This window comes from Haemorhous mexicanus, chromosome 6 (genome assembly GCF_027477595.1).
Source record: "Haemorhous mexicanus isolate bHaeMex1 chromosome 6, bHaeMex1.pri, whole genome shotgun sequence".
NCBI lineage: Eukaryota > Metazoa > Chordata > Aves > Passeriformes > Fringillidae > Haemorhous > Haemorhous mexicanus.
Window position 1 is genome coordinate 16,230,977 of NC_082346.1, and position 15,572 is coordinate 16,246,548.

The 15,572-nt window shown below is 40.8% G+C and overlaps 1 protein-coding gene across 3 annotated transcripts in view; it reads right to left on the minus strand.

Annotated features, from left to right (window-relative positions):
- Positions 1–2,824: 2,824 nt before the first annotated feature.
- Positions 2,825–15,572, minus strand: part of ABCC8 (ATP binding cassette subfamily C member 8) — a 73,298-nt gene continuing 60,550 nt past the window's right edge. For all 3 annotated transcript variants that reach the window (XM_059848959.1, XM_059848958.1, XM_059848960.1), the window contains 10 exons: positions 13,886–13,988; positions 12,433–12,546; positions 11,682–11,802; positions 11,391–11,521; positions 10,742–10,820; positions 9,801–9,909; positions 8,170–8,273; positions 7,271–7,404; positions 5,915–5,977; positions 2,825–3,451 (listed from right to left, as the gene is read on the minus strand). In XM_059848959.1, coding sequence (XP_059704942.1) covers positions 3,314–3,451; positions 5,915–5,977; positions 7,271–7,404; positions 8,170–8,273; positions 9,801–9,909; positions 10,742–10,820; positions 11,391–11,521; positions 11,682–11,802; positions 12,433–12,546; positions 13,886–13,988 — 1,096 coding nt within the window. In that variant the 3' untranslated portion in view covers positions 2,825–3,313. The remainder of the gene's footprint in view (positions 3,452–5,914; positions 5,978–7,270; positions 7,405–8,169; positions 8,274–9,800; positions 9,910–10,741; positions 10,821–11,390; positions 11,522–11,681; positions 11,803–12,432; positions 12,547–13,885; positions 13,989–15,572) is intronic.

The window sequence follows — 15,572 nt, forward strand, 5'->3', positions numbered from 1 at the left end:
GTGAATTGCTGCATGGCCTGGTGCTAGGAACGGCCCAGGGAGGGGTGATTTGTGTGCACACTCACCACGCTGCTTTTAGGAATCCTGAGATTCCTAAAAGCAGCTCTCTAGAGCAGTGCTTCCTTGTTTCCACTTCTGCCATGGGACTGCCATTTGCCACTTCTTTTCCTTCGTCTCTGAGCACTCAGGGGCTGAGATGGGACAGCAAAGCCAGTGGCTTCTGCTGAAGAATTTCTAGAGCTGTCTTTATGGATCAAGTGACAGATACTTAAAAGAAAAAAGTGACAGATCTTCTGAGTGAGCCAACATATTTGTGTTAAGAGCTGTTGAAAACAATTGGGCTCACAGGAATGAACAATCCCACTCTGTAGTATTGAATCATGAGAGGTAAGTTCTTCCACCCACAAAATAGGTTTTACACTTCAAAACTCCCCCCCTCCATTTATTCTAATTTTAATGGCTATCAAACAAGATCTTATGATAACTGTCAAATTAAAATTTAGTTGTTGCCATGTTATTACTCTGCCTTTAGAAGCTGAGTAAAGCTTCAGAGGCTACACAGTGTTAGTCTGACAGAAATGAAGCCTCCTAAATCACCTTGCAGTGTGAGTAGGTAGGCAGAAGAAAAGAGATCAGAGTTGGCAATGCAAAGCCACAAGGGGAGGCATGAGCAGAGCCATGCTGTGTTTCCTGGCCACACTAAGACAAGGGAATAAACCCTATAAAGTTTTTTGTATAGTGGAAGCATTTATACAAATCAACAAGAAAACTTCTGGTTGTAGCTCCATGGCAGCCTGTCCCCTAACACCTTTGGGACTGGGACAAGTCCCATCCCTCAGGAAAACTGAAACCTGGCTTGGCTTGCACTGTCTTGCAGCCATTGCAGTACAGCCCTTTGCTTAGTGATGCCTCAGTGCCATACAAACACATTTGTGAGCCTGGTTAACAGTGACTCCTGGGCTGCCCATCCCATGGCAACAGGCTCTATTGACTTGGGTAATGTCAGTGAGCCTCACACCACAGAATAACGTTCTTGGGAACTGCTCCTGGTCACTGGTGAGACCTTAACCCTTTGGAGTTAGGGGCAGGAACTCCCTGGCCCCACATAAACAAGACCAGCTGAAATGTGCTGAGGAAATGCCCTGTCCCAGTGGCAGCCAAGAGCCTCCCTGTTCACAGAGACTGATTCAGCAGTGGGGCACCATTAAAAATTGGTAATTGTTGGATATGAATGAACTCACCCTACTCTCCTGCAATGCTGCTTTGGGAATTACAAGCCCCATTTAAAATGGAAATATGACACTTGCACTTTAGAGTTCTAATTAATGCTGCAGGATAAAGTCCAGCCTCCTGTCCTTTCCTCCCTGCATTCCCTTCTGGGTGAGGCTGTCAGAAGATTGTGGAGTAGGAGCAAGCCCAAACCGCAGTGTCAAACCCCAACACTTCATTAAAAGCACACAAATCCTCACTTCTCTGCATCTCTCCCCTTGCCATTAGAATCTCTAAGAGCTTCCACAGAGGGCTGCAGAGCCTCTGCAGTGTGAGTTTGAGGAGTGCTGCAGTGGTGTTTTCCTGAGCCTTTACGGGATGGGATCCTGCCTTAGACCAGTAATGGGAAGCCAGGAGACAGCCCACCCAGGGGTTGTGGCAGAAACCTGCTCTGTGCCCTGCTGCTCCCACTTCTCTCAACCCTAATGGAAGCCTGCTATTGCAGGGTGAAAACACACCCTGCTTCTTTCCTGGACACTGCCCAGCAAACAATGCCCTGGAGGAGGAGAAAGCTCCCAAGTGGCCTTTTTCTCTCTCAAAGGGTGGTAGGCAATGACAGAGCTCATGCCTTTCATCTGCATAACCACATCCTAGCTCCTGACTTTCACCACTGCTCATTCTACACTCTCCTCTGGTGCCACTTACCTGCCCTCCATTATTGCCCAAATAACAGCAGGGATGTGCTGCAAATACTCTCTGCTCTGGAACTGGTAACACAAACAGCAATAACAGTTCTTCAAGTTCCCTGGCTCTCTGCTGCAGTGCTAGAAGTAATACCTTGAAATATCACAGATCCCATGAGAACACTGAGGTGTCTACTTCTAGAAAATAAAGCTTTTAAAAAGAGGTTCCAAACTAATTGAGCAGGCTAAAGAGAGAAAAAAAAAACAAACCCTAAAGATAAAGAGCTCTCCTAAACACTAGAAATCCTTCAAATAGGGGAAGTAACAAAACAAAAAATGGATGCAAAAGTAAACTTGCTGTAAAAAAAAAAAAAAGAAAAAGAAAAACTCATTGTAGCCTTCCATTGGGTTATTGACATTGTAACCCTCTATTAATGAAAAGTCCCAGAATGACTGTCACAGGGCAGTGATAAGTAGCTGCCTAGCTGAATCAGGATAATTTTACTGGCTAAAAGTTATCTTTAGTGTACAGAATTTATTGCTAAGGGTCACATTAAATCCAGAGACATCACCACAGCGGGTGAAACATGTGAAACTAGGAGATGATGAGTCAAGCTCTTGTGGCCCTGAGCTGCACTGAAAGGTTTATTGCTGTTTATTTACCAGACTTGGGGGGATAATTTCCAGATGAATTGGTACATCTGCACTGGTCTGGAAACAGTGTACATTAAACACTGATACTTTATCACAGCCTGCCTCCTCTCAGCTTCTTCACAGCTTGGGAGGGAGCCTGCCTCCATCCTGCTTGGAGTCAGTGTAATAGTATTCAGGGGGCAGAAAGATGGAATCACATTGTGATTCATTTCTAGACAGTATTAAAGGAGAGTCTAAGGCACAACTCAGGCACTATCAATAAACCACAATATAAAAAATGTTTTATAGGTTTTGTATTTAGATATTAAAGCTTTACAGAGTCATTTAATTGAAAGAGATACAAGCTTTTGAGAGATACCTTTGGTATATAATTTTTCCTTCTGCATTTAGTCAGTCACGAACATTATCTACAGTAGGGCTATGACATATAAAAATAACATGTTAATAAATGACGGGGGGTTGAGAGTTACATAAAAACTCCATGCTGGTTATGTTTGTTTGATGTGTATCCTGCTGTAGTTCACCCATGTAGTTTTTTTCAACTATATTTTGTGATTCTTTGGCAGCAAATAAAAAGAAAGGTAGTAGTACTTTTTTACCAAAAAGTAAAGTACACAGATAATTCATTAATGCTTTGGATGGAAAAAAGGGCTCATTTTATTAAAAAAGGAATAGCTCGATTTATTATGAAATAATATTTATTTACAAGTATTTTACATTTTTAGAAAATAATAAAATTGTATTCTAAAATGCTTTATTTATTTTTATTACTTATCTGCTTGTACAAAAGAAGCAAAGACACTGTCTTCTTGTTCTAGCAGAACCTCAGGCTTGTCATATTCCAAAATAACCCCTCTCTTCATTACAATAACCAAATCTGAATTGAGGATCGTGTGCACGCGGTGCTGAAAAACAAACAAAATGCCAGGTGAGTGTATCTCTCTATTCAATATATTCCAGGATAAGACAGACTTCCATAAATTAATTTTCCTATCAAGTTCAAGTTTGATTAAGGCTACTTAATCAAAGGCTAATTGCTGTGTAAACACTGCAGATAAATATACAGACCAAGAGCCAGTATCTAAAAAATACAGAGGCACTTGAGTATGAGGAGTCCTACAAATTCTCTTTAGAATGTCCCCAGCCCAGAGTCCTGCTCCCAAGTGCAGCCAAAAGAAGGCAGCCAGGCAGATAGGAACAGGGCAAATGAGTGTGGAAGTGCCTGTGAGAAGTTGGGAATTCTCCCACTCCTGGATTGTATCTGGGTCTGGGGTGGTTCCTGAGCATAATGTGGTTTGTCTATTTAGAAAGCTGATCTAGTCAGTTTTACAAGACTTCTTCTTCTGAGCTTTCACAATCATTTTGCACCCATATCCTTTGGAAAAGGCTTTTCCATACTTCCTCCCCACTGGATGAACAAGTACTCCCTCTTCTGTGTGCTCTGGGCCGTGTTGCTCCGAGTTTCAGCTGACACCCCTTGCCTGTGACTTTGCAGACCTCTCTCATGTCCTTCCATTGTCCTTCTTCCACACAGAAGAGCCCCAGCCTGCTCAGCTGCTCCCTTCCAGGAGCAAATCCAACACCTCCAAAATCATCCTGTGCTTCTCAGCATTTTTCAGTTGTAATGTGTTATTCTGGGCAAAAGGAGACTGGAACTGCACACAATATTCAAGGTACGTGTGAACTATGGACTCTGAGTTCAGTCTTCTTGTTTCTAATAATCTTTTTTATTTCTTTATCCATATCACATTTTTCTATCCTAACTGAAGCATTACCTAAATAAATAGCATGCATTGTTTCCATCTTCTTTTTAAATAAAATGCTTCAGTAATTTCCATAATCCCTGTCAGATTCAAATCTCCTTTGCTGCTGCTTTTAGCTTTTTTTCCCCCTACCATTTATTTTTGGGTTTAGTTTTTTGCAAGCCTCTTCATATTGACAGAATTCCACATTTTCATGTTAACTGTAACTGCATGGGATTTTTTTGGATCTGCATCACTCCTGCAGGGATATTTAATCTCAGAATATTATGGTTGCTGTTACACAGCTGCTCTTCACCCATGAGGTTCCTAATCAAGTCTTGGGCATCCTCAGTATCAAAATAACTCTTGTATTTCCTTTTCTGGCTTTCCTAGCCAGATTTTCCATAAAATAATCACGGATGGCATCTACAAATCTCATATCTTCTGCAGTTTCTATGACATTTATCCAGTCCACAGACAGGGGCAGGGGACTGAAATATCACATTCCAGTTGAATTTGCTGCCCTTGTCTGATCTCTTTCAGTGTAACACAATCAGTGCTGCCACCCTGGTAATTGTGAGTAACATAAAAGATAACAGAGAGCCACTCCTACTAACTCCTACTATTCCTATTCTTTCTAAACAGAAATTAGGAATATATAGCTTTTTCTGGGAAAAAAACCCACCAAAACCAAGACAAAACAAAACCACACCTGAAAATCAACAACACAACCAACCAAACAAAAAACCCCAAAACAAAAAATCAAACCAAACCAAAAAAACCCCACACCCCCAAAACCACTACCCATCCCACAAACCCCCTGTGCTATGTTTCTACTACAGAATGTTTTAAATACAAACCTTCCTGCTGTAAACCTCATTTACAATTGGAAGTAAGCAAAAATATTCAAAGTAAGTTTATTCCAAGATATTGTTTGTTTGAACTGTGCAGTTTAAATCTCACTGAGAGTGCCGAAGAATAATAATGCTTTTTCAGCCTGTCCCCAAACAAACTGAAAAATATACATAAATGCAGAATACAGTGCAAATCTCAATTTTCATGCAGAGAAATCAGGAAATGTCATGGTTTTGATTCCTTTGCTTTTTTATAATGACGCACTGGATGGATACCATAAGATAAATCAGGTCTTCTATTATACATTTGCTAGGTGAAAATAAATGATGCTCGGAGATTCCTGAGCACAGATTTCTTATGCTGAATTTTAAAATGTTAAGAAGCATACTGACTTCATTTCACCTCTGAAATGTGTAATTACTTGTCCTTAGTTAAATGATTTTTTTAGCTTGATGAAATTTATATTTTGCAGCAAAGTATATGGCATTTTAAATTAGCTTAAAATGGGAAACAGAAAATAAAGAGCATATTTAGAGTATGTGCCATTACAGGTAATTTGACTTAGCATCATGCAACACATTGAAGAAGCCACTCTTAAGAATTTAAGTAAGAAATTTTAAAAAGGAGAAGAAAGCTCACATTTAAACACCACTTAAAAAAGGAAAAAGATGACTGGCCTAATTACCAGATTTATTAACACTGACAAGAAGTGACTAATGGGGCATTTCAGATCCTTGTTAGCATGAGGATGGCAGCAGGGACTGTACTTACTGCTATTGTAACCACGGTCCGGTCAGCAAACGCAGTCATCACCACCTTCTGGAGAATGTTCTCCTAGGGAAGGAAAGACATTTGGTGCTTTTCAAACAACAGAAGTTGCATGACAGACACAGACAAGATGAAGAATAAGAAGGCTTCAGTAAGTAACCACTGACTATTCCATGCTGTTAGTTATTGTCCATTGGAGAAGTGAAAAATGAGCTACATCTCCAAACTAAGCCAGAGCCAGGTCTCTCCTGCCATTGCCTCTGGGGTTCAGCAGACACCAGAGCTGTGCCCTGGCCACAAACTCCTGCTGTCCTGGCCTCAGTTTGACACTGAGGAAATCCAGGGTGAATTCTGGGTGCTGCCAGGCTGCCCATGCCAGCGCCTCTGCGGCGTGTCCTTCACCCCGCTGCAAGCCCAGGAATGTTCCAGCACAATGGGGACATCTCACACCAAGGGGTGGCAGGGACAAGCAAGGGACTGTGCTGTACCTGGCATATTTCACAGTGGAGATGATATTTAAGATGGCCTTAACCTACATAGCTCTCACTCAACAAGTACTCATCCTTTGCTATTCAGGAGACTGTCCCTGCATTCCAAACTGCCTGGAAGTGTCATGAGCACAGATACCTTCATCTGTTATTAGCTGCTCTTCAGAGAAGTATTTCAAGGGAGGAACTCTATGCTCAAAGCATCAAAATTCAAAATGTGTTTTAACTGCACTATGGTTCCCTTGCTGAAGCTCAAACACTAACATTCTACTGAACTAAAAATGGTAGCAGTTCTAACAAACCCCTCCAGTTATGTTCTGTACTTACAGCGGAAAGAAAATGGAAATATTTCCTGTAACAACATAACAGATGAAAAAATGTACTATTCTATTTGGCTGAAACCCAGTCACTGCACTATTACTGAATGCTTAAGCATCTGCCTAGAAATTCCAGGCAATTAATGCAATAATCCAGTATGTCTTTTCTGTGTCTGTGTTTATTTCCTTGCCTCTACTTTCAAGCCTTCTAAATTCCTGCCAGTCATGCTGGGAAAACTCATCACTTGCCAATTCACCCTTCACTGACCATCCCAGCTGACCTTCCCTCGCTTTGTTTACTTCAGAAACTCCACTGTCAATTAAAATAACATGCTTCATTTTCCTAATGCAATCAGCCCTGGAATAAGTATTCAATCCCTAGTAAAATGGCTTGAAAGCTCTTTAGATTTGTTAGCAGTGACTCACAACTACCTGGGCTTGTAAATATGTCTGCAACTAAATATGGTGTAAGCATATTGCAGAATAGACAGAATTGCTTTCCACCTTTTTCTTCACATATCAAGTACAAGAAATCAGAAGCACTTCAAACTCACTGTTGCCATGTCAATAGATGCTGTGGCTTCATCCATGATGAAAATACTTGTCTTCCTCACAAAAGCCCTTGCCAGGCAGAACAGCTGCCTTTGGCCCTGGCTGAAGTTTTCACCCCCTTCTGTGACTATTGCATCTGGAAGTGATAGAGCAAAATCAGTAAGGTCAGACCAGAATAGAGCATATGCTTGGAAAACAGAGTCTCAATTCCAATGTAAAGGAATATTTCCTAGGCTTACAGCTGCTGGTGACACATTTTTGCCTGCTCATTTCCAGTGTTCAACACAACCAGTACTTTTGTCTCCCTATATTCTCTGTATCTGTTGGATATCAAAGCAGCTGAGGATGTCCAAGAGCGAGTTTTTCTGAAACATGCACAGTCTAGGACACTGCATCCCCAGTCAAACCAGCATCCATCATTTCTTTACCCTAGGGCTATACAACTTAATATTTTAAGGGGGTTTATTGGAGTTTTTTTTGTTTTTTATTTGTTAGGTGTTTGGTGGGGGCTTTTTTAGTTTGTTTTTTTCCTGCCTGACCAAATGATTCACGTCTTGAAGCTTTAGAAATCTTCCTCCTCCTCACAAAAGTGTTCTAGGTAACACCTGACTTTTTGACAGCTTATTTGAATTCATAAGACCCACAAACCTCAGTGCTTCAAAACAAAGACATACTGAAATAAAATAATTTAACCATTCATTTGAAAAAAAAGAGGATTCTGCCCCCCAGGTACAGCTGGTAAAGGAGTTATATAGATATAGAACATTGCCTGCAGGCACTTTTTGTCACCTTCCACAAACTTTAAAAGCTCTTTCTTCATCAACTACCCTTCTAGTAAATAAGTGTGAAACAGGAACATTGTGAATGTTCAAACAATATTCTCAAAAAGAAGTCTCATTACCTAGGCCCCCAGGCAGTGCCTTCACCACATGCTTGAGCTGTGCTATTTCCAGTGCCTCCCAGAGCATGCTGTCAGTGCACTTCTTCTCAGGGTCCAAGTTAAACCTGCAGCAGGGGTAATTCCAGAAAATCAGTCAACAGAAACTGCTGCAATGGATTTCTTCTTTTAGTGTGCTTAGGAACAAGCCTGCAGATAATCAGAATCATACACTGAGGGTCTGGGCCTGATTCTGATCTATCATTGGTATAAATCCACTGAATATCCCAGACTTAATCAATGTTTATGCCAATGTGATTAAGATGAAAATTTGACTGTCAGTTAAGCAGAAAAGGAAAAGCTTGCTATTTTGTGGCTATCTTTATGGTTTTGGAATTTAGTTTGTTCTGTATAAATTACAGAAATCTCATGTTTTACTAGAAAAAGCTGTGATTACTCAGTCTAAATTAACATTCAATTTTAACAAAGGCCAAAATTCTACCCTCCCTCTTTTTAAATACAATGTCTCTTTGTTCTTCACTGCTGTAGAAATGTTACCAGAATAATCAAGCTTCATACTGCATTATGAGATTGAAGTCTTCACTGCAATTCAAAAAATCTTGGATTTATGAACAGATGAACATTATTTTAGCTTGCTGTGGCCCAGAAGTGACAGCAACAAATGTGAATCTCACATCATACTACATTAGCATGTAGAATGACAATAAAAGATTCAATGGTGCATGACACTATTTTTACATTTTTCTCCTGCTCTATGAGTTGTGAAGGATGGATGCTGGCCTAAATACATTTTTAATAGATTAATTAATAAAACAAAGGACTACAATCACATCATCTTCTGATGTGAACGAATCATGGTCTATTTAGGCACGTCCTGAAGCTTGTATCCTTTTCAGTGAATTCTAATCACTTATGTAGAAACTAAAACTGCAGGTGATGTAACTGTGCACTGAGGATTGTAAATGGCACAGACACAAGGAAGGGCATTTGTTGCAATCTGGAACTTTTGGCCATTATTTCTACTACATCATCTTCTCAGAGAAGTAGGAGAAGAAAAAAAAAAAAAAAAAAAAAAAAAAAAAAAAAAAAAAAAAGCTAAGGTATTTGGTGCTGCAGATGAAATGGCCCAGAAGAAACACAGGTAGAAGCTCCAGGATAAAACAGGCCAGGCTCCCAGTACTTCTCATGTTCTTTTGCTTTCTCTCTGTCTACAGCAAGTTTTTTGTCTGCATTTTTTTTTTTTTGTCCCATATTTTAAGGCAGACAGATGAAAACAGATGTAGGAGAAAGAAGGTTTCAAGAAATGCTGGGTGGTTATGGGTATTTGATCAGTGAGCTAAACTGATTACTGATCCTGGAGGAATAAATATTGGCCTTCCCTGCTTCCCAGGCATGGGATGTCTTCTGCCAACAGTGTCCTGTCCAGGCTCAGGCACAGGGAAAGGTTGGTCTGGCAGGGGTGAGTTAAAAGCACAGACAGAAGGCAGTGATCCTCCCTATTCCAGCTGAGGAGACTGCAATTGAGCAGCTTGGTATAAAAGTTATTATATAGTACAATTATAACATATAATTTATATTGTATGACATGGAAGCAATTCCATGGTTTTTATTTATTGCTGGTGCTTAACACTTACCGGATTGTTCCGCTGAATAAAATAGGATCTTGGAGGATGATTGACAGCCTGGATCTCAGTGTCTGTAAGGGCAGCTTTGCAATATCTATACCATCAATGATAATCCTCCCTATTCAAAAGAAAGAGGACAGGGTGTTTATTGTGCCACACAGCTGCTGGCAAAGACATGGCTCACTTCCAGGCTGAAAGGCAGTACAGCAGGAACAGGCCTTGTGTCACACAGCCCTTTCTTCACCAAAGAACCATGCTTTGACTAAAAAGCCAGCACAGCCTTCTTGAGACTAAGCTCAGCTGGAAAGCATACAGAGGGGACCTGAAGCACCTTATGAATGATTAGATACACTGCTTGATCAGTATACATCTATCAAACAACAGGGTCAGACATTACTTCAATCAGGGATTAATTACCAGGAACAACGAGCCCTTCAGAGAGCCAAATTACTGTTGAGCACTATGAAATCTTATCTCTGAGTACAACTGTCTGTCTCTGCATAGGGGCTCTGTGGCTGATGTGGCTGACATCTTTTTGAGATGTACCCTGTGAAGCACACAGAGCAGGAAATATGGCAGGAAATTCCAGGGCAGCAGGCCAAGCTGCAACCCCCAGGTGCTGAGTTTTTTGGGCCAGTGGATCCCGTGAGCACAGATTACACTTGAACAGCTTGCCCTTTTATGCTTTGGTCCTACTGTTGTGATTTAACTGCACAAAAGTCTGTCATCTGTCACTCTTGGACTTTTGCTTCTATCAAGCAGAATTTTTATTGATCTGGCTTACAAATGGCACAGCTGTTAGGTGACAGATGATATCAGCTTTAAACAGGGCCAGCGAGTGTGTCCTGCAGATTTGAAAATCACACTTCAGAGCTGCTGCTGTTAAGGAAAAGACTACCAAAGAACCTTCAGGAGCTAAGCTTGAGTGACACACAAAAGTGTTATCTTACCCTCAAAGGTGTCAACCATTCTGAAAAATGCAAGGGAGAAGGAGGATTTTCCACTGCCTGTCCGGCCGCAGATCCCAATCTGTGACACAGAAAGCAGATGAACATCAGAAAATGAAAATACAGGAAATGGATAACATCTGTACTTGACACTTCAGATGAGAGGGTGGAGGAGCTGCTCTGATTCACATGATCCTCTTCTACTCCTGACACATCAGTCCAACTGAACCAGCCATTACAGAATTGCTGTGTTCACTTTTTGTCTTTTAGAGGTCTGAGCATTTAAGGATAAATCAAGGCCAGTCCTGTAACAGGTACAATAGGAAAATGGCAATGATGGTAATAAAGACAGGAGAGTCATGTGAGAAGGATGAAAAGTAGGTCTAGCACTGTAAGGGCTCACTGTCACTTCATTTGGCACTGTGTGCTGACAGGAGGGCACTGGGATACTGAGAGGGAGGGTGTTTGCCTTAATACACCAAGCTAGGAGTCCCCCAGACTCCTTAACAGTGCATTACATGCTTTGAGAGAAAAAAATCATCTGTAATTCAGTCTCCAAAGCATTCTGTGGTATGTTTTAACTCTGATTTATGTGAGGTGCTACTCACATAAATCATAAAAAGAGGTTCTGGGAAGCACTGCAGTTTTTTACCTTTTGTCCTGGCGAGATGTGAGCATTGACATGTTTCAGCACTGGCTTCAGGTTGCTGTCGTATCGGACACTGAGGTTCTGGATTTGGATCTCCCCTCTGTCTGGCCAGTTCTGGGGAATCTGTGATGAAGCTGTACCACAGGCACAGGGGGGGGAAAACCCAACATCAACTCTCTTATAATTAATTAGTTGGTTCATTAGGTGATTTACTACATTTTTCATGGCAATACCATGCAAAGTCATTAAAATTTCAGCAAGCTCTTTCTGCATGCTGCACAAAACTGCACTTACAAAGGAGCCCTTCATAATTTTCAGCTTCTGTTTTGAGAAGGCCATTGATTCTTTTCACTGCCCCCAGCTGGATCTCCATGTCAGCCAGGTTACGAACCATCCAATTCAGATAGTTGGACACCTGATGTAAAGCAAATACATGACTGAATCCCAGATTTTTAGTAGTTTCCATCATCTGACCAGCATGCAGTTTATATCCCTAGACAAGAATGCCTCAGTAAGTGGAAGCTGTGAATGCACTGGATGGTAGAACACCAACAGGAAGGCAACAATGACTAAAGGTTACATTTCCTAACTGCAGTGCACAGATACTTTGGTACTGTGGAGATCTGATCTACACCAACAGAAAAGAGGGTGGGAGAACAGTAAAGACAGGTGAAAAGACATAATTTTGGTAACTCAAGTTTGGACAATCTAGAATGATATACCAGGGCATAATTACAGCTGATGCACTGAAAATGTATTCTTCACAACGCAACACGATATAAAAAATTATGATGCAACTTGTCCATGTTTCATTGACATATTTGAACTAACACCTCGATGAGATTTGATCTCAAAGCTGAAGAAAGCATACACTCAAATATGTCAACCATCACATGTGAACTGAAGTAAACACATGGTGTTTTACATGATGTTACAGTACCCACTAGAGATGTACAGACACCTTCAATCTTCCTGTTCATCTTTGTGCCCTGAGGAATTACAAAAAAATGTTTGGGAGAGACAGAAAGGATCCTGAGATTCTTACCATAAGAGCATAGGTTAGTCCCAAGCCTACAAGTCCTGAAGTGATTTTATTATACAGGCAACTGGTAATAGAAGTGACAGCTGCTATGAGCACCACACATGCTCCAATGTACTCCTGAAGGAATATGAATAAGCTCCATCATTATAAGTCTACAAAGGATTAAAACGTTCTCATAACTTTGCACACCAAATAACAAACCCATTGCACAATATCCAACCACAGGCAGAAAACCCCATGGAACTCCATCCAGACTCAACCAGGAACCCATTATTACTGCTTTTAGCAGGGCTGTGCTGGGGAAGTCAACACAGATACCTTAAGCATCTAATGGAGGTGGCTGAAATCATGCAGCTGAAGTTACCTGGGATAGGAGGGAAGTGCTCATGCATCCCATCTCTGGGGCTGATGATGAACTGCTGGGAGGCTCTGCTGCTGCTGCTGAGTCCCTACCATCCACAACTGTTCAAACAAGCCTCTCTTGCACAGCATGCACCTACATTGCCATAAGGGCCTTTTTCTGCTTTGATTTAAATCATTGGTGATTTGACTTCCCACAGACAATTCTTTGAGTAAAACTGTGTAACAGACTAGAAAACCAACTCTGTGGGAGGATAACTATCATTTGTCTGTGTTTGAACTGTTTAGTGATATAGGCATTGATCAGAATTAGGGACTTCGGGTGGTCTAGCCCTGAACATATAATAGGGTAACAATATTGTATTCAAGTCACACCCAATACCTGAACTAAATTAGCAAAAGGCACCAATTAAGGAGGAGTCCAAAATGAAGCCATAGAGTGTGACATGAAAAGTGAATTAATATACATTCAGGACATCTAAAAGAAGCCCATGTTACCAGAACTGCATTAGTACACCTGCATTTAAAACTGTGATATAACATTCCACAACATAAAATTCCTTGACTTGCTTCTTAGAGAATTATTTTTAATAAACAATTTCTCATGCCAGACCACTTCACTGAGCAGAAAACAGGCCACTGAATATCTCTGGTGTTCTTCAGATGACCCCAAAACAGACTCAAACTTATCTACATCCTTCTGCTCATTAGAAGAACTTCCAAGATATTGAAATGATCCTAGGAAGCCATGAGGCAGAAGCTGCTGACACGGACTGACATGGCCCCACAATGACATACTGGCTGGTGGCACTGCTCAACTAGCTCTGATCACTCTTCACACACAGAGGAGCCAATGTGACCTGTGAAAACTATTCCTGTCTTGGAAAAACAGCTGCAGGCTGTGGGGAAAATTCATATCCCATTCAGTGCCCAGGATGGGTTGGCATATACTCATAACAGCCAGAGACACATAGAGGGCAAAGGTATGGCTTTGAGGTGAGGCTGGAAAACTGTTGGATGCCTCATCAGATCACTTGTAACAAAGCCAAAAATTCCTTGTGTTTATGAAATAATAATAATAAATAGTTGTACTTGCCATGCGAACTTCCAGCCAACGATTGGCTGCTGTGAGAAAAAGGGAGGCAATGTTGTTGGAATCTGTGTATTCAAGAAGTTTTTGTCGGAATTTGGCTTCATATCTAAAAAAAAAAAAAGGAAGAAAGCAGGAAAGCAAGAGGGAAGGAGAAAAAAAAGAGTCAGTCCTTGGGGTCTCAGAAAAATAGAAAGTAAAATTTAATTTCTGGGGTATGTACTTATGGACAGCTTGGCACAGGGTATAAATCAGCCTATCAATAGTTCAGAGTGACATCATTTATAGTTTTGTATTAGACACAGGCAAAGTGTATTTGTGCAGTATCTTGAGAAGTAATTTATGGATATTATTGCATTGATTATTGTATTTAAATTCTCTGGGCCTTCCAGATCCCACTGGGCATTTTATAAATGTATTTTATGACACAATAATTGAGAGAGAGAGAGAGAAACCTAAAACTAAAATATTTAAAATATGTATGAGAAAAATAATGCTTGTATGTACTTGTGAAAAGAAGCATTAATGCTGCAGAATTCAGTTTTCCTCAATCATATAAACTCATGTTTTAAAATTTATATTACCATAGTGCCTAGAAATAGTAACAATTTTAAAAGTATAAACTCAAAGAACTTCCCATTATAGTAGCACTTATATTAAACAAATGCATTTGTCCTTATCATTAAACAAATGGGGCACTTTGGAATATGGAAGTCTGAGCACATGGCAAAACAAAAACTATTAGCTTGGAAAGAAGTGTTTCCCTTCCCTCAAGGAATTAGCACACAGTACACAAAACAGGATTAATCACAAATTAGCCTGTTTATAGTTTGTTAGAGTGAATTTGCACCCACTCATCTGAATAGCTGTGCCAATGAAATCTGCCCTGAATTCAGCAGGTATGGGAGGTGGGGTCCTTGCTGGGGCCTTGGCAAGTGTTCAAGTCAGCCAGTCACCCCTTTCAGCAGGGCATATTTAATTGCATAGCTGTAAATTAAAGTGATGTCAATAATCAAGTGCATCAACCTTTACAGCTAATAATGCACAAGCCTGGCACAAAAGTCTTTTCCAGGGTAGTGATATAAAGCTCAAAGGCCTAAAGATTTAGTTAAAGCACCCAAATCTTGCCTTTCCCCCCCTTTTATTACATGATAAAGTTTAATACAATTGATCTCCCCCTTTGAAACTTCACCTTATCCTTTAGCTATTGTGGCTGTGACAAGCACTGGTTATTAATAAACTCAGCTCTCCTAATACTGCTCTAGAAGAATGCCTATGTATGAACTACATGGCTTACAGGAGCTTTCAAACTCATTCACTGCAGAGTACCTTAATCCTTCTTCTGAGCACAGGAATGACTTTACATAAAAAGTTCATGATTTTGAGGAAAAGAAATAATTCAGCTGCCCACAACTTAGCCATGTGCTAAGACACAAGAAACATGTCTGCTGTGTGCAGTGGGGAATACTGAAATGGCTTGGATTGGGAGGGATCTCACAGATCATCTCATTCCAACCCTCTGTCATGGGCAGGGACACATCCCACTATCCCAGGTTGCTCAGTGCTCCATCCAACCTGGCATCACACACTTTCAGGGGTGGGGCATCCTCAGCTTCTCTGGGCAACTTGTGCCAGTGCCTCACCACCCTCACAATGAAGGATTTTTTTCCTAACATCTAATCTAAACCTACTC